The 19,575-nt window shown below is 44.0% G+C and overlaps 1 protein-coding gene across 5 annotated transcripts in view; it reads left to right on the forward strand.

Moving 5' to 3' along the window:
* Positions 1-19,575, forward strand: part of IPO9 (importin 9) — a 169,755-nt gene that overhangs the window by 28,728 nt on the left and 121,452 nt on the right. For all 5 annotated transcript variants that reach the window (XM_075122089.1, XM_075122091.1, XM_075122090.1 and 2 more), the window contains exon 3: positions 18,450-18,536. In XM_075122089.1, the coding sequence (XP_074978190.1) occupies positions 18,450-18,536 (87 nt within the window). The remainder of the gene's footprint in view (positions 1-18,449; positions 18,537-19,575) is intronic.

The raw sequence follows: 19,575 nt of genomic DNA on the forward strand, positions 1-19,575 counted from the left end.
CCCCCGGCAAGCAGCAGACTTCTCGGTTTTCCCGGTCAGGGCGGCAGATAGATGACTCAGTCCCCCGGAGGAGAGAGTCCCCGACCACCACCACCCGCCTTCTCCTCTTGGGAGTGGTGGTCGTGGAACCCCCAACCTCAGGACATCGCATCTCATGCCTTCCAACCAGCGGAGTCTCCTTCTGCTTTCTCGCCCCAGACATATCATCTGGTCCACTCTCCGCAACGGTACCTGTGGAGAGAACATGAAAGCGGTTAGTTACCTGTGTCTGTGTTACTGGAACCCGGACATTCCGCTTACCTCTTCTGGAGGTCACATGTTGCCAAGCTTCTTCACTGGCCTCTTGGCTCCTCTGTGCAACCTGCTCTATATCTTTAGAGCTTTGTGCCCCTAGAAGCCTATCCTGAGTTTTGTCTAGAAAATCCTCAGTTTCTCGTATGCAACGCAGGGTCGTTATCTGTTGCCTGAGAGGTGTCCCATTTACCTCTTTTAAATCTTGACATGACATTAGCTTTCTCCCAGTCTTCTGGAATTTCCCCGGTATTCCAAGAGTTATTGAAAATCAACTTCCAGTCCAGAGAATTCCTCGGCAGCTCTTGTAAAAGTCTTGGAAACAAGTTATCCTGGTCTTCTGAGTTAAAAATATCTAACTTTTGTAGCTGTTTTTTTGTAGCTGCTCTGTGAGGAGAGATTAATAAAACTGGGTCTTTTCAGCTTGGAAAAGAGACAACTAAGGGGGGATATGATTTAGGTCTATAAAATCATGACTGTTTTGGAGAAAATAAATAAGGAAGTGTTATTTACTCTCTCTCAGAACACAAGAACTAGGGGGTCACCCCAAATGAAATTAATAGACAGCAGGTTTAAAACAAACAAAAGGAAGTATTTCGTCACACAACGCATAGTCAACTTGTGGAACTCTTTGCCAGAGGATGTTGTGAAGGCCAACAGTGTAACAGGATTCAAAAAAGAACTAGATAAATTAATGGCGGATAGGTTCATCAGTGGCTATTAGCGAGGATGGGCAAGGATGGTGTCTCTAGCCTCTGCTTGCCAGTTGGCAGCAGGGAGTTGGCAGCAGGGAATGGATCACTTGATGATTACCTGTTCTGTTCATTCCTTCTGGGGCCCCTGCCATTGGCTGCTGTCAGAAGACAGGATATGGGGCTAGATGGACCTTTTGTTTGACCCAGTATGGCTGTTCTTATTAACATCCTCCCGAGTTACTATCAGAATGTAAAGTGTTGCATCATTCTATATGACATGGCTACATCATTTTTTCCCAAATTCAGAATAGAAATATTTATTGAATACTTCTGCCTTGAAGAATTGCAAATTCAGGCAGCTCGGTGATTAAGATGATATATAGTGCTTAGTTTGCTAGAAGATCAACAGTGTGTTGAAGAGTGAGAAGTGGTGTTGAAGTGGCTGTGGCTAATCACAGGGAATAAAATTGAAGTGCAGATTCTGAATGTCACTTTGGTAGCTAAAGTCTATAAAATATGCTACAAATCTACAGCATCCCTATTCTGTCAGCATTATACCTGGACAAGAATGTCCCATTTCCTTTTAAAGTTTAATATGGTGTGACACAGCTCTGTCCTTGTCTCCGTGGGTCCCGTGTTTCCTGGCGGATTTCGCTAGCCTCAGAGGCTCACTGTGACCCTCTACTTAGCCCTTCTCTCTCTAGAGGCAAGGGTCATAGCCTACTGAGCCATTTTCATCATAAGCCAGCGAGGGAGGTGAGGAGAAGCTATCCTCCCTTGCACAGTCTCTGTTGTCTCCCAGTCTCAGTGATTAATCAGGGAGGCAACGGGGGCGGGAGTCCGGGCCCGCCCTCTACTCCGGGCTCCAGCCCAGGGAACCTAATAGTATCAGCTATGGTGACTGATCTTTTAGAAACAGGATGCGTACAAATCCCTGGGCAACTTCCCCACAGCAGCCCACACTTCTTCAGGCTCCACTTCACCCTTAACTCAGGGCCTCCTTCCTTGTGTCTGATATGGTGAGTACTACTTAGTTCTTCCAATAGCTTCCTCCTGACACCCACACCCTCACTGACTAATTGGGAGGCTTTTAACGAGTTCCAGCCAGTCGTTGATTGGTTTCAGGTGTCCCAATCAACCTAGCTATTGCCACTGCTTTCTAGAAGGATCTTAATTGGCCCCAGGTATCTTGATTAACCTGGAGCAACTGCCATTTGGTTACCATGGTACCAGGGATTTCTTTAGCCTGGGGCTAACATACCTGTTCCTCACTACTTTACTATATTGCCCTGTCACAATGGACAATACTAATTGTTACAGTTCAGGTCAGCTACACCGATATTTTTCCTCCGTAATCCTTTGAGGGAGCCCTCTTGTTGCTCCCAGCTCCTCAGCTGTCATGTCTCTTGCATGGAGACCTGCGTTTCTCTCCCTCCTGACCAGGGTTTTCCAGGCTGTCCAGTTCCTTCCTTCAGTGAGTTCCTCAGCAAGTCAGACTGCCTAATGAGTCCTGCTTTACGTGCTCTTCAGAGGCTATAAACAGTGTAATTGCCCATAGGTATAAGTTAGTACACAGCTCTTTCTAAGCAAGCATGCTTTTTCTTAAGGTGACAGCATTACAGAGAAAACATAATAAAAACAATTTAAAAAAAAATACATGCATGCTAATAAGCTTACCAGAGACCACCCCTGATTCAAATAAGGGCTCTGGCAGGTGACAGAGCCTTCAAGCCCCATGAAAGGGATTTTCCAAGGTTACAGGTTCATAAAGTTCGTTCATGTCTGGCCCATTGTTTCACATGGTCCTTTGAAGCTCTGACCCTTCCCAAGGTCTCCCTTATAGAAGTTGCATACAATTCCACAATAATACATAAACTTTATGTTTTTAATACAATGGACTCCAAAGTCTATTTAAACTGAATTCAGAAAGGGTTTTTAATGATAAAACAGGAAATTGCCATATCTCAGAGTCAGCGTTTAGGGCTGGAAGAGACCACCAGATCATCTGTTCTGATCTCCTGTATATCATAGGCCATGAGCACCCTGCATTAAACTCAGCAACTGGAATTAGACCAAAGTATTACATCCCCCAGGAGACTAGACTATTATGTGCTACAGGCAGAGAATAGGAGGCCCCCATAATGGCAGAGAAATGATTAAATGAGATATACCCAGTAAATCCTGGAAAGTGACCCACATCCACACACTGCAGGGGAAGATCACCATCACCACCCCCGATACACCACACAGGGTCACTGCCAATCTGACCTGGGGGGAAATTATTTCCCAACCCCACAAATGGTGTTCAATCAGACCCTGAGTATGTGAGCAAGAACCAGTTAGCCAAGCACCTGGGAGAGAGACTCCGTGGTGCTATCTCAAAGCCTCGGCCCATCCTGCCTGGTGTCCCATCCCCAATCATAGCCATCCCTGATGGTGATAAAACTCCCAAAATACATTGATGGGGGGATAACCGTTCCTGAACTCTGCAGGTGCCTAGTTGAAACTATGAAGCACAAGCTGTAAGAAACAAGACACAGACTGGAAGTGAGCCCATGTGGCCTGCTGCCTACTGTCACAAGCAGCCCCATCATACAAGTGCACTTATAAGTTTGTCCGCTCTTCTAAAATTAATTTGTTTGCCCCCACAACTATTATTTCGGGGGGCGAGGGGGATGTCGGCGCGGCAGTTTCTGAACCTCACCTCTCTGATGGTTACAAATCTTCTTACTTCCAGTCTGAATTTGTTCATGGCCAGTTTATATCCATTTGTTCTTGTGCTACATTGTCCTTTAGCTTAGTTAGCTATTCACCCTCCCTGATGTTTACCCTCACCCCAGTCATATCCCCTCTCAGCCTTTGTTTTGCTAGACTAAACAAGCCAGGCCCTTCCAGTCTCCTCTTATAAGGTAGGCCCTCCAGTCCCCTAATCATCCTTGTAGCTCTTCTCTGAACCGGTTCCAGATTAATTTAATCTTTCTTGAATATGAGTGATCAGAATTGTACACAGTATTCCAAATGAGATCTTACCAATGCCTTGTACAATGGCATTAATATTTTTCTCTCTCTCGCTCTCTCTCTGATGGAAATGCCTTGCCTAAATTTGCTAGGATCGTATTTGCCTTTTTCATAGCTGGATCACATTGATGACTCAGTCATCCTGTGATTGACTCCCACACCCAGGTCTCTCTTCCTCTGTTACTTCCACTTGCTGAGCCTCCAGTTTGTAGCAGAAATTCTTATTAGACCCAAAGTACATGACTTTGTGCTACTGAATTTCATCCCATTTCTGTCACTTCAAAGTGTTCAAGGTCATCCACAACGTCCTGTATAATATTTGATCCTCCTCTGTATTGAAGATGCTTCCCAACATTGTATCTTGCAAATTTTGTTAGTTGTTTGCAGTGGTTTTTGTAGTTGTGTTGGACCCAGGATATTAGAGAGAGAAGGTGGGTGAGGTAATATCTGTTATTAGACCAACTTCTGCTGGTGAAAGAGACAAGTTTTTGAGTTACATAGAGCTCTTTAGGTCTGGGAAAAATACCTGTGTAGTTCAAAAGCTTGTCTCTTTCGTCAACAGAAGTTGATCCAATAAAAGATTATCTCACCCACCTTGTGTCTCAAATTTAATTAGCGCACACATACTTTTTGTGCCAAAGTCATTAATAAAAATATTGAATAAGATTGGTCCCAAGACTGATCTTTGAGGAACTCCACTAGTAACCTCCCTTCAGTCTGATACTTCGCCTTTCAGCACAACCTGTTGCCTTCTGCCCTTTAGCCAGTTCCTTATCCACCTTACAGTGCTTGTACCGATTCCCATTTTACCTAATTTAACAATTTTCCGTGGGGTGCTGTGTCAGATACCTTACTAAAGTCCAAGTGTATTTGATCTACTGCATTTCCCTTATCTAAAAAGTAGTTATTGTCTCGAAGAAGAAAATCAGGTTAGCCTGGCATGATCTGCCTGTGATGAAACCCATGTTGCATTACATCCGCTTTACCATTTACCTCTATTTAATTTAATTGTTTTCTTCCTTCACAATTTGTTCTAAAGCCTTGCAAATTTCTGAGGTCATACTCACAGGTCTGCAATTGCCCAGATCACTTTTTATTCCCTAAATATAGGTATGACATTAGCTACTCTCCAGTCATACAGTACTTCCTCGACCCTTATGGCCTTCCATCCCCTCAACTTAACTAGTGGCCATGCCCTGGGGTCTCCAACAGCCTAATTAAAAATCATTGCTACCAGACGAGCAAACTCACGTGCCAGCCAAAGTTTTTCTTGTATCTCAGCAGTGATCATTTTCTTTTCTGGACACTGATTTCCATCAGGCATTCAGCCTTCATGCACATGTTCCATATTTTCATCCTTTTTGAAAGCTACGGCAAAGTATTCATTTCATTTTTGGGTCATACCTAGATTAAAGATAATTTCCTTCCCAGTCAGACTGCATAGTGGCCCATCTTTCCTTATTCCTTTTATTTATATAACTAAAAAACCTCTTTATTTTCTTGTTGAAAGCTAATTTAGCTTGACTGCTAGCAGTTTCCACTTGAAACATGCATTTTCTAATCTCCATGATGCAGCTTTTTTTGATCAGCTCCTTTTTCCATTCCCTATAGGTTGTCTGTTTGCTCTTAATAACCTTTTTGTGGAGGCTAATCATCAAGCTGAGTCGGGATCCTTTCCCTGCAGGTTGTCGTCCCCCCCCCCCCCCCCCCCCGCTTGGTGTGACCCATGGTGCCTGGGGAGTCCTCACGGAAAATACCAAGGGCAGGGCAGGCTGCAAAAAGGGAGAGCAGATTCTCCCAAAGACTGGTGGCTATCACTGAAGTTAAACTCTTCAATCAGTCACAAACTGTGTTTCTGATCACCACACTGGTTATCCAGAAGCACATGCACGCACACACACGAAAAGGAATCTCACAGCCCCCTTTATTGCATTTCCAGTTCTCTGGCTCCCAGTCAGCACCTAGGTCCAGTACAGTGAGAAGTTATTTTAAAACTCTGCTCACATATACAAAATGTTCTTCTGACCCCAAAGGGTCAGCCACATTACGAGGTCATTATAAGTTTGGATCTTACCCAAAATACCACGCTGCCAGCCAATCCTTTAGCATCTAAAACTAAAGGTTTATTATAAAGAAAAAAGAGAGACAAGAAGAGAGTTGTTAAATGGTAAAGCAGTCACATACATATAAAGACTTCAAAGTCCGTATCAGTTCTTAGCAGTATTTGAGAGTTTGCTGGCTTGAAAGTCCCTCTGAAACACACCCACAGTTTGGATGAGTCATTCAGTCCTTTTTTCAGAGCTTCAGTTTGTAGAAAAGTTACTCCAGAGGTAAGAATCAGGACTGAAGACAAAATGGAGATGATGCAGCTGCCCTTTATAGTCCTTTTGCCATGTGTCTGGTACTTCCTTTGTCTGAAACACAGACTCATAGTACATGGCATTGAAAGGCCTTAAAAGTTCTCTCCATAGGCATGCCCCTGCATGCCTTGCTGAGTCATAAGGTATAGTCCATGGCTCCTTTCAATGGGCTCATTGTACAGCTGATGTCCCTTGATGGGCCAGCAAGGAGGCCCAGCGCTGATGCTGTTCTGTCAAGGGGTGTCACCCAGAGACACAGCAGCAGTTTGGAAATACAGATATATCCTACATATCTGTAACTCATAATACAAAGGTGATCCAAACATATAAACAAGATGATCATACTTTGCAAATCGTAACATTTTCACTGACACCTTTCACAGCATATCTGGCCAGATTCCTTGCAATTTTACAATGAGATCAATGATAACATAAAGTGTCCCCCAGATTCCATACAGCCAGCATCACACTTGGGATGCAAATTTCAGATAGTTTTTTTTTTTTGTAGTTGATTTTAAGAAAGTGCAAGCTTTGTTCACTTTTAAGTTCTTGAGCTCTTCAGTTCAGCTGACTTCTTTAACTAATTCACTTAAACTCTCAAAGTCTGCCCTTTAGAAATAAAAAATCAGAGTTGACCTGGTTTTAATTATCCTTTCATTTAATTTAAACCAATTCAACTCGTGATCACTCGATCCAAGGTTATTTCCTATGACCAGCTGTTCTACGACGTGCTCACTACTTACCAAAAAAAAAGTCTAAAATTGCATCGCCTCTTGTTGGTTATGGTGATGCTAATTCTAATACAAATATTTTACTACTTTAGTGGTTTTCATTTTACAAATACCATTTTCATACTGGGTGGTAAGAAAACCAGAAAATTGTAGTTGGGAGAGGTATAACGGGAAGAGAAAGGAAATGGAAATCTTCCCTCTGCCACAAAATATTCTTGGTTGCGTGACATCCTTTTGTATTAGTGCCTTTTAATCTCTAAGCATTTTACAACAAAATAAAACACCAAAATCTTATTTTCATGTGTGGCTTCCTTGGTATTTTTAATAATCATAAATAATACAGTGGAATAATTTTGTCACTTGTAATCATAGAATCATAGAATATCAGGGTTGGAAGGGACCCCAGAAGGTCATCTAGTCCAACCCCCTGCTCGAAGCAGGACCAATTCCCAGTTAAATCATCCCAGCCAGGGCTTTGTCAAGCCTGACCTTAAAAACCTCTAAGGAAGGAGATTCTACCACCTCCCTAGGTAACGCATTCCAGTGTTTCACCACCCTCTTAGTGAAAAAGTTTTTCCTAATATCCAATGTAAACCTCCCCCACTGCAACTTGAGACCATTACTCCTCGTTCTGTCATCTGCTACCATTGAGAACAGTCTAGAGCCATCCTCTTTGGAACCCCCTTTCAGGTAGTTGAAAGCAGCTATCAAATCCCCCCTCATTCTTCTCTTCTGCAGACTAAACAATCCCAGCTCCCTCAGCCTCTCCTCATAACTCATGTGTTCCAGACCCCTAATCATTTTTGTTGCCCTCCGCTGGACTCTCTCCAATTTATCCACATCCTTCTTGAAGTGTGGGGCCCAAAACTGGACACAGTACTCCAGATGAGGCCTCACCAATGTCGAATAGAGGGGAACGATCACGTCCCTCGATCTGCTCGCTATGCCCCTACTTATACATCCCAAAATGCCATTGGGCATTTACATCCTGAAACAGTAAGAAGTTATTAGATTTAGAATTAGACTTTATAGAGGTTCAGGCTGACAATGTTCTGTTTAACTTGTTTGTTTGTATTGTGGTAGCACCTGGCTCCAGTCCCACTGTAATAGGTACGAAGGTAAAATTGTGTTGTGCACTGAATAACTGAACTCTTAAGTTTCAGAGTAGCAGCCGTGTTAGTCTGTATTCGCAAAAAGAAAAGGAGTACTTGTGGCACCTTAGAGACTAACGTCCGATGAAGTGAGTTGTAGCTCACGAAAGGTTATGTTCAAATAAATTTGTTAGTCTCTAAGGTGCCACATGAACTCTTAAGGTACTAGGACATAAAAGGCAGCTGTATGCTACAAACAGATTGTGGATGTATCTGCATCCTGTATCTGTTTCTACCATGGCTTTCAATTTGTGGCAATTGTTCACTTACAGGGACATGTTAAATAGCCAGGTGTATTGAAAAAGTCTAATTCTCTGGCCAAAATGTCTTGTTTTCCGTAGATTGACTGTCCTAGATTTACCCCCTATGGATAACTTCGCTTTTAAGTAAATGAACTTAATTAGCCTGTGGATGGTTAACTACCACTTTGGCCTAGGTCAGTAGTTGATGAAAAGTATATCCTTATGGCTGTTCCAGAGATCTCTGTGAAATGGATTGGTGATCTTAGTCCAGAGCATAGTGGACAAGTATTAATATTTCCCAAAAACACCATTGCATTTAACACACTTGACAATCTAAGTGTAGGCCTAGAGACTAGTCCTCTTGATCGTTGACGTCTTCCTTTCTGATCAGGGTGGCATGCTGGCAGGGTGGCACATAGGAGCTCTGTTTTCTGAACTGTACCAGTACTGTGAGAAGGACTTGTCTCCAAAGCTGCAAATCTAGAACTTGTTCACTTAATTTTTTTAATATAAAAGATATGCTGTAACAGTGACCTTCTCACATCTCTAAAGTATTCTGAGGGATCAGTACAATAGGTATGTGAGGTTCTGTGCCTCTCGCAACTATCTCTGTTCTCCCCAAAAAGTTCTGGAATTCCAAATGGTTTGGATCCTAGCTTCCTGAGAATCCCTTTCAATTAAGATCAGATGGATTGCTATTGATAACATTCCACGGGTGAGAGTTCTGGAGGCTGGGTGTTATCTGTTCATAGCCCTCCACCTAGGGTAAGTCCAGGGTTAGTGGGACTTGAAATTGACCTATGTTAAAGAACCCTGCGCTTGAGTGTCTATATTTATATTTTAACCCTACTTTAAGACTTTTCTAATCTGTGCTTGAACCTAGGGGTCTGATGTCCACAGTGCAGTGCGCAGACCTGAGTCATATCCCAGAGTTTCTAGCACCCTCCTCTACTGAAATGTGGCCACTCAAGCCCTAGGACCGTGATGCGCTTTGGGAAAACTTACTGCCTGCCCAGTACATTACAGGAAGTTTGAACAGCCTGCCAAGCAGTCATTTTGGTCTGTGCACTCCCAACTGCTGGAGTCAGCAACTTGAAGTGTCTTTTCACTAACTTCTCTTGCTTGTGCTTTCAGTCCTGTGTCAGGAAACTGGCAGGGCATCAGTGAGGAACTGGTGGACATTTTGCTAGCATTTTCTGGCCCACCATAGGTACGTGATAGATTTTCTGATGGAGCTGGAGGAGTGTCCTGGTGCCTGCTGCTCCGTATAGTTGACATAGCTGCTGATGCCCCCCACAAAGACTGCTGCTTCTGGCTCAGGGCCACAAGCACAGACTGGCGGGACCATGCCATTATGCAGACCTGGATGACAAGCAGTGAGTCTAGAACTTTTGCATGAAAAAAGCCACACTTCTGGAGCTTTGTGAGCAGATTGCCTCCACCGTAAAAAGACACATCTTCACCGGTCCAGAAACAGCTTGCTGTAACTGTCTGGAAACTGGCTACCCCGATCTGCTACAGGTCAATTGCCAGCGAGTGTGGGGTTGGAAAGTTGTATGTGGGTAAAGTGGTTATGGAGGTAATTGAGACAATCAGGCGAGTGGTTTTGCCCAGTGTGGCAAGCATTAGATATTCTGGAGGTAATTGCTGGCTTTGAGACAATGGGGTTTCCTAACTGCCAGGCCCATTAATGGGACTCATTTGCCTTCCTCAAGGAGTACATAAATGGCCACAGCAAACAACCAGTGCAGATTTATGAATGTCAAGGTGGGCTGTATTGGATCAGCTCACAAAACTAGAGCTGTTTTGCTGCCTAAGAGTCTACGTTCATTGATAGAATTGGGACATTATTCCCACCAACGGAGATTGACATAAATGGTGTTGCAGTCTCCATGGTTGTTCTGGGGGACCCCGTGTTCCTCCTTTTGCCTTGGGTTACGAAGTCATAGCCTGATTTCAGAGGCCCTGGCAAAAGACAGTTTAATTATATTCTTAGCAGGTAGCATGGGGGTTGAAAATGCTTTTGACAAATTAAAATCACATTGGAGGTGTCTACAAGCCCATTTGGATGTCAGTGTCATCAGTGCTGTACGCATTACTGTGGCCTGCTGTGGTCTTCACAACCTTTGTGAAGCCAGAGGTGAGCCCTTTCCCCCTGACTGGACCTACGGCAGCGAGGGGATGCTGGATCGGTACCCTCGGCCAGCAAGTGCAGCTGCCGCTGCTGGAGCTGGCTGCATCTGGACAGCAGAAGTCAGGAATGCTTCGTGTGCTCACATGATAGACTTGCATGGCCCAGTGGAAGAGGAGCAGTAGTACCTGTAGGAATGTGCTTGTTGGAGGAAAAGTGGCTTATTTTTTGCGGGGGGTGGGCTCTTGATATGCAATGTAAGTCTGAATGACATGATGATGAATAATGAATTTGGTTTGGGGGGGAAGAATGGGTCTACAGATGGAATTTAGTGAAATGTGAATTGATGTACCTAGCTAAATAGAAGAATACCATTTGCTTACTAATGCTTAATTGCTCCTGAACATGTGTTTAGCTTTATCTCAAATCATGACTGATAATGTGATGCAGAGATAACAATAAAATTTATTGAAAACATAACATGCTTTATTTGTAAACATGTCTTAAAATAAAACACTCAGTGTTGGGCAAGCCAGTGCCATTACACCCCCCACCCCCAAAGCATGATATAGTTAAAATATGATACAATCTCCCTACCACTACATGTCCCCTGGCCTCACGTTCTCCTTTCCCTTCTTTACACATTTTCCCCTCACTTAGCAGCGGCAGGTGGTGGTGGTGATGGAGGTTCCAGTGGAGAGGGGTTGAAGAAGGCAGGCTGCATGGGGTTTAGTTGCCCTACCCAGCCACTCATAAGTCCTGAATGCATGGGCAATCCCAACAGAGTTGTCCAAGCTACTACTGGATGGGGGGTATGTTGCAGCTTGATCGTGCCATGTCGTTGGGGAGGCAGCCGGAGATGGTACTCTTGCTGCCATTATGGACAGGAATTGCAAAAACTGTTCTCTGTTGAGCTCTGTCCTCTTCCCTTAGCTGCTGTTCCTGTGCCAGGAACTGCTTTGCAAGTGCCTGCTCCCTCTCTGAAACCCTGTCCTCCACCTGGACGGCAAGACTCCCCCTTTCCTCCTTCCTGTCAGCATGCCATTGTTCCAGTCTTTCATCCCTCTTCTGCTGCTGCAGGACCTGCTGGTCTGCTGTTAAGAACATTGACCATAACTTCATCACAGAAATGCTTAGTTTTGGAATGTCTGAGGCCAGGGATCGAGTTCCTGAAGAACAGTAGGCAGTATAGCTTGAGGGTCCTGAAAGAGGACAAGAAACAGAGTTATTGTCTAAATTAGTTCATTTTTTGTGGAAAAAAACTAGAAGCACAATTTTCTGTGAAATCTCCAGGACATAAAATGTAAGATTTCTAGAGTGAACTGATACATTGTGAAGGGCATGATTCAGTCCTCATACTGTTTCCGGATACAGCCTTGTTAATCTGTTACAGAAGTGCAGAGACAATGGTAAGTTAAAAATTATAACCTTTTTTCCTGGTTTCAGAGTAACAGCCATGTTGGTCTGTATTCGCAAAAAGGTAAGGAGTATTTGTGGCACCTTAGAGACTAACCAATTTATGACTAGCAAGAGATGTCAAGAGTAACAAGAAAGGTTTCTTCAGGTATGTTGGCAACAAAAAGAAAGCCAAGGAAAGTGTGGGCCCCTTAATGAAGGAGGGAGGCAACCTAGTGACAGAGGATGTGGAAAAAGCTAATGTACTCAGTGCTTTTTTTGCCTCTGTCTTCACGAACAAGGTCAGCTCCCAGACTGCTGCGCTGAGCATCACAAAATGGGGAAGAGATGGCCAGCCCTCTGTGGAGATAGAGGTGGTTAGGGACTATTTAGAAAAGCTGGACGTGCACAAGTCCATGGGGCCGGACGAGTTGCATCCGAGAGTGCTGAAGGAATTGGCGGCTGTGATTGCAGAGCCATTGGCCATTATCTTTGAAAACTCGTGGCGAACGGGGGAAGTCCCGGATGACTGGAAAAAAGCTAATGTAGTGCCAATCTTTAAAAAAGGGAAGGAGGAGGATCCTGGGAACTACAGGCCAGTCAGCCTCACCTCAGTCCCTGGAAAAATCATGGAGCAGGTCCTCAAAGAATCAATCCTGATGCACTTGCATGAGAGGAAAGTGATCAGGAACAGCCAGCATGGATTCACCAAGGGAAGGTCATGCCTGACTAATCTAATCGCCTTTTATGAGGAGATTACTGGTTCTGTGGATGAAGGGAAAGCAGTGGATGTATTGTTTCTTGACTTTAGCAAAGCTTTTGACACGGTCTCCCACAGTATTCTTGTCAGCAAGTTAAGGAAGTATGGGCTGGATGAATGCACTATAAGGTGGGTAGAAAGCTGGCTAGATTGTCGGGCTCAACGGGGAGTGATCAATGGCTCCATGTCTAGTTGGCAGCCGGTATCAAGTGGAGTGCCCCAGGGGTCGGTCCTGGGGCCGGTTTTGTTCAATATCTTCATAAATGATCTGGAGGATGGTGTAGATTGCACTCTCAGCAAATTTGCGGATGATACTAAACTAGCAGGAGTGGTAGATATGCTGGAGGGGAGGGACAGGATACAGAGGGATCTAGACAAATTGGAGGATTGGGCCAAAAGAAATCTGATGAGGTTCAATAAGGATAAGTGCAGGGTCCTGCACTTAGGACGGAAGAATCCAATGCACCGCTACAGACTAGGGGCCGAATGGCTAGGCAGCAGTTCTGTGGAAAAGGACCTAGGGGTGACAGTGGACGAGAAGCTGGATATGAGTCAGCAGCGTGCCCTTGTTGCCAAGAAGGCCAATGGCATTTTGGGATGTATAAGTTGGGGCATAGCGAGCAGATCGAGGGACGTGATCGTTCCCCTCTATTCGACATTGGTGAGGCCTCATCTGGAGTACTGTGTCCAGTTTTGGTCCCCACACTTCAAGAAGGATGTGGATAAATTGGAGAGAGTCCAGCGAAGGGCAACAAAAATGATTAGGGGTCTAGAACACATGACTTATGAGGAGAGGCTGAGGGAGCTGGGATTGTTTAGTCTGCAGAAGAGAAGAATGAGGGGGGATTTGATAGCTGCTTTCAACTACCTGAAAGGGGTTTCCAAAGAGGATGGCTCTAGACTGTTCTCAATGGTAGCAGATGACAGAACGAGGAGTAATGGTCTCAAGTTGCAGTGGGGGAGGTTTAGATTGGATATTAGGAAAAACTTTTTTACTATGAGGGTGGTGAAACACTGGAATGCGTTACCTAGGGAGGTGGTAGAATCTCCTTCCTTAGAGGTTTTTAAGGTCAGGCTTGAGAAAGCCCTGGCTGGGATGATTTAACTGGGAATTGGTCCTGCTTCGAGCAGGGGGTTGGACTAGATGACCTTCTGGGGTCCCTTCCAACCCTGATATTCTATGATTCTATGATTTGAGCATAAGCTTTCGTGAGCTACAGCTCACTTCATCGGATGCATACTGCTGTATGCTGTAGCTCACGAAAGCTTATGCTCAAATAAATTGGTTAGTCTCTAAGGTGCCACAAGTACTCCTTACCTTTTTTCCTGTTTCATAAAAATTTCATATCTAATTGCCATATGGTAGAGGATGTATAGCACCCTTGCTGCAAGAGGCTTTTTCCTCTCATTTCAGGCCTTTCATATTTTGGAAGACGTAACCATTCTTGTGGTGCCCTATTGGCAGAGGGGGATGTTATTCCAAACTGCTGAAGTATTTAAACATATAGTGACCAAACAGCACATTTGTGAGTGGAGTGGACTAGTTAGCTATACAGAGGGGCATGGAAAATATGCCCTTCCCTGCAGGGTGACTGGCTATATGGAGTTCCTCCTTCACAAAATGTTTGCAGCTATCAGCATTCAGGATTGGGTCAGAATCCATGAAGGAATGAACATTATGCTGTTAGCTCACTCATGGCTTACCCTATTATTTCTGCACACAAACACTCTGAAATGTTCAGCTTTCCTACACCCCACACCTGGCACAGTTCTGGGAGAAAACTGACACCCCACTCATACTTTGGAGAAATGATTTTGTGACCCAGAGACACTGTGGATTGCCTCTAACTGAAATGGACTAATTGGAAATAGAAGACTATTTCCCAAACACGTACACTGAGTTCAGTGTTTACAGATGGCTCCATAGACCCAGGAGGAGTAATTACAGAATGGCAAATTTTTTATTACTGAAAGGAAAACAAGAATGACCCTAGCAATCATCTTGTGACTTAACTGTTAAAATTATGTTTACAGCTGTTTTTGAATGTTTGAAATGCCATGTTGCCATTTTGAACTCCACGTGGTGGGGGTACGCCAAGGCACTGTGATACAATCTGCCATTAAGGTGCCACAAGTACTCGTTTTCTTTTTGCGAATACAGATAACACGGCTGCTACTCTGAAATTTGCCATTAGTGGCCACATGCTGGCCTATCATTTTTGGGGCTTATCATTTTTGCATTGCTTCTTATAGCAGATATCCTTTCCGTTACTGTAATAAACTGTAAATTTGAGTCATACGTTTACTGGACTCGGTGGCGGCTTCTGTCTCCCCCTGGTTTTCTGTAAGCTCAGCGAATAGGGGCCAAGCATTTGCTGTTGATCGTGATCCACAGCCTGCTCTTGGACTGGTTTCATTAAGAGTCACTCTGTGCTCCTCACTGAGAGCCTGCTGCTGGCTCTCCTCAGATATTCAGGGCCCAACAGGGACCATCCTGGCTGACCAGGTTGTCATGAAGCACTGTTGTCTCTGTGCTTAGTACAGCATCCAGAACTCCATCAGTCATCATAAAATGGGAACGTTGTTGACAAGTAGCTGAGGTGCAGTTTTTACTTCTGGTCTTCCGATACTTGCTCTTCAGCATCTTAATGTGCTTGCTGCACTGGTCACCTGTCTGGAAAATCTGCAGAGGTGCCAGCTTTTTAGCTATCTACTAGTATACATGGGCATTCCTGGTGCTTTTCCTGAAATACACAATTTACTTGCCTTGCACCAGAGATTCACCAGAATTTGGCTGTGCTCCTGTAATCATGAAGCAGCTTACTTTGCAAAAGGCTTGATTGATTTGCTCTCTCTTGCAAATCCAGGAGATTCTCTGATACTGTGCTTGGAGATTGGTGATTAGAAGAGAATGGGTAAATGCTGACCTGATCTGCTGCTGCTCACCAAGTGGGAGAATGGCTTCCATTTTAATAGAATGGATTGCAGATTGTTGGGATAGAGAGAACTAATGAAGTTGTCGCATGGAATTGTGGGATACTTCTCATGGACTCCGAGGACCTGAGTGAAGCTGGGTTGCGTCTATACTGCAAAGCAACAGGGCTCGGACCTTGTGTCCTGGCTTGACCCGTGCTCTGACCCTCCAGCGCTGCAAGGTCCTGGGACCCTGGGTCTGAGCCCCCAGTTAGCACAACTGCAGTGTAGATGCAAGGGGGGAGGGGAATTAGGCTTGAGCCAAGCTCAAGGACAGGCTTATGTTGCAGTGTAGACATAACCCATGTCATTCACTTTCCCTGTTGGTTTAACAAAGGCAGAGGATAGAGTGAAAGTCTGTCTAGTGTGGTGCTTATCAACAAGTGTATTGTATTTTAGCAGCTTAACACAAAAACTGATTACATTTTTATCAATATCATCCTCTTACCTAAATTCTACTAGATACCTAATAGAATTGAAGTTGTTTTCCTGTTTTTGGTTTAATAAAAATCAGCAATGTCCTTTAAAAAAAAAAAATTGGAGACGTGGCAAACACACGGACTAAAAGGAAATTTGTGGGTAATATAACATGTCCTAGAAGCTTAGTTAAAAATACATCTTCTGGTTTGTATGTAGTGTAGTTGTAGCCATGTTGGTCCCAGGATATTAGAGAAGCAAGGTGGGTGAGGTAATACCTTTTATTGGACCAACTTCTGTTGATAAGAGGGAGAAGCTTTCGAGCCACAAAGAAGAGGTGGTCTTCAGGTCTGGGAAAGGTAAATGAGTGTCACAGCTAAATGCAAGGTGGAAGAGATTGCTTAGCATAAATAGTTAGCACGTACTATGAATTTAAGCTCCCAGGCTCATCTTTTGGAAGAGTTGTGCAGGTTTCCTATGAGGATGAAGTGTTACAAAGGGACCTCACAAAAGTGACTGGACAACAAAATGGCAGATGAAATTCAATGTTGATAAATGCAGAGTAATGCACATTGAAAAACATAATCCCAACTATACATATAAAATGATGGGGTCTAAATTATCTGTTACCACTCGAGGAAGAGATCTTGGAGTCATTGTGGATAGTTCTCTGAAAACATCCACTCAGTGTGCAGCAGCAGTCAAAAGGGCGAACAGAATGTTGGGAATCCTTAGGAAAGGGATGGATAAGACAGAAATATCATATTGCCTATATATAAATCCATGGTACACCCACATCTTGAATACTGCATGCAGATGTGGTTGCCCTATCTCAAAAAAGATATATTGGAATTGGAAAAGGTACAGAAAATGGCAACAAAAATGATTAGGAGTTATGGAACAGCTTCTGTATGAGGAAAGATAAATAAAACTGGGACATCTCAGCTTGGAAAAGAGATGACTAAGGGGGAGGGATATGATAGAGGTCTATAAAATCATGACTAGTATGGAGAAATTAAATAAGGAAGTGTTTATTCCTTCTCATAACACAAGAACTAGGGTCACCAAATGAAATTAATAGGCAGGAGGTTTAAAACAAACAAAAGGAAGTATTTCTTCACACAACGCACAGTCAAACTGTGGAACTCTTTGCCAGAGGGTGTTGTGAAGACGAAGACTATAACAGAGTTCAAAAAAGAACTAGATAAATTCATGGAGGATAGGTCCATCAATGGCTATTGGTCAGGATGGGCAGGGATGGTGTCCCTAGTCTCTGTTTGCCAGAAGCTGGAAATGGGTGACAGGGAATGGATCACTTGATGATTACCTGTTCTGTTCATTCCCTCTGTCACCTGGCATTGGCCACTGTCGGAAGACAGGATATTGGGCTAGATGGACCTTTGGTCTGACCCAGTATGGCCGGTCTTATGACCAGGTCTGTGTCTGACCAGTCAGTCCTTAAATTCATAACTCTGCTAGACACTAAAAATCATGGATTGAATAGACAGTGGATTTATGGCTTATTGCAACCACCTTTAACCCACAAATCCTCTCATTTTGTCCTATGACTGCAGAGGTTTTAATAGGCCACTCTACCTTGAATGGTCCCTTAGAGTGTGTGCTAACTACTTATGTTAAACAGTCTGTTCCACCTTGCAATTAGCTGTGTCTTTCAGAGTACTTTTCCCAGACCTGAAGAAGAGCTCTCTGTGGCTTGTCTTTCTCACCAATAGAAGTTGGTTCAATAAAATATATTACCTCACCCACCTTGATCCTCTCATTTGGACATTTCTTGGTAGTTAGTAACCCTCTGGGTAATAGCAAGTGCCAGACTTCTTTAATTATTGAACCATTATAATTTACAGCGTAGGAAGCCATCTGCTTCTTACCATCTCTCTTGTCTAGCTAGGTGGAAACCATGGGCCCTGAGAGGCGACAACTTATTAGAGGTCTCTGGGAATGTAATACTGAGTTAGGCTTGGCATAGTTTTAATGAACCATCTAATATTGTGCTAGTTTTGGTGATGAGCAGGTTCTCGGATGGGGGTGGGCTTAATAGGAAGCTGGCATCAAACATCTCTAGACTCTTTATAGCATTAGGCATGCTGTCAATGAACAATAACTACACACTCCACTTGTCTCTGCAACAGAGTGTCCTGTTTCTTTCACAAGGAATTTCACATTTTGGCCAGGCCATTTTTAGGAATGAGGCGGGATATTTGTATCAATTCTGAATGTAACCCATTCCTTTAGTTCTGCTTCATGTCCTTTCTCTCCTTTTACAGTTAGCATCTGTAATTTTGAAACAATATGTGGAGACTCACTGGTGTTCCCAGTCAGACAAGTTTAGGCATCCAGAGACCACAGAAAGGGTAAGATTCCTGTTTAATACTGTATTGGTTGCATGTTGCTTGTCTGCTGTAACTGATTTTTATCATTGTGGAAAGCTAAGGTTTCTGGTTGGCTTGTTTTGGGGTGGTGGTTGGTATTGATTTATTAGAGCGAGTAATGCCACCTATTATTTAGGTTGTCTAACACTTCCTGTTATAAGACCTGGTTTTCAGTTGCTTATAATTTTCCCAAACTTTAATTCTTTGGGCTGATTTAAAAAACAACAACAAAAAAAACTTCAGCTACATCCATTCAAGTGTTTCTGATAATGAGGCTGTGAAAAAAGTCTTTCAATGTTTAAATAATTCTGGTGACCTTTTCTCTGAGAAGCACTTAACCCTGCCATGCTTTTGACCTTCTAATTGAAATTTGGCAGAGGGGCAGGCTTTGTGTGCATTTTGCTGTTCCTTTGAAAGTCTGCCCAAAATTGGTAAAGTTATAGACATTTGAAAAATCTCAGTTTGCACATGCTTAGTAGAGGCTTCTTAGAGTTTAGCAGCTAAAATTGCCAAAGACTCGGTCCTCACTGAGCATGCCTGAGTCACTCACGCTGACCATACTGTGTATGTGCCATCTGCGCTCAGTGGCTCCAGTCCAGGGCTACACAGGTGAAGCTGGACATTCCATGTAATAGTTGCTGTGAGCTGGGGTGGAGTCAGGCAGCAGACCTGAGAGCAGGGAGCTTCTCTTCTGTGCTCTCAGCAATTCTCCTGCTGGCATCCAGGCAGCATAGAGGATGAAGCCACCTGAACTCAAGTGCAGAGGGGACAAGAGCCAGACTGGGGGGAGGGTAAGGAGTAGATTGGGACAAGGTGTCTGGAGAGGCATGGAGCTAGTTGGCCTGGGGGACACCATACTGAGATCCGACAAGGAACTGGGTGCAGGGGGGGAGAACTGGGATTGACTTAGCAGGAAGACTGGGAACGAGAGGTGGGGAAGAGACTGACTCAGAAAGGCAACCCCAGAGAGGAGATCGGGACTGGCTAGGCAAGAACACTGGGACTGGGCTGAAGATCCAGG

Source organism: Caretta caretta, chromosome 21, assembly GCF_965140235.1.
Source record: "Caretta caretta isolate rCarCar2 chromosome 21, rCarCar1.hap1, whole genome shotgun sequence".
Classification (NCBI taxonomy): domain Eukaryota; kingdom Metazoa; phylum Chordata; order Testudines; family Cheloniidae; genus Caretta; species Caretta caretta.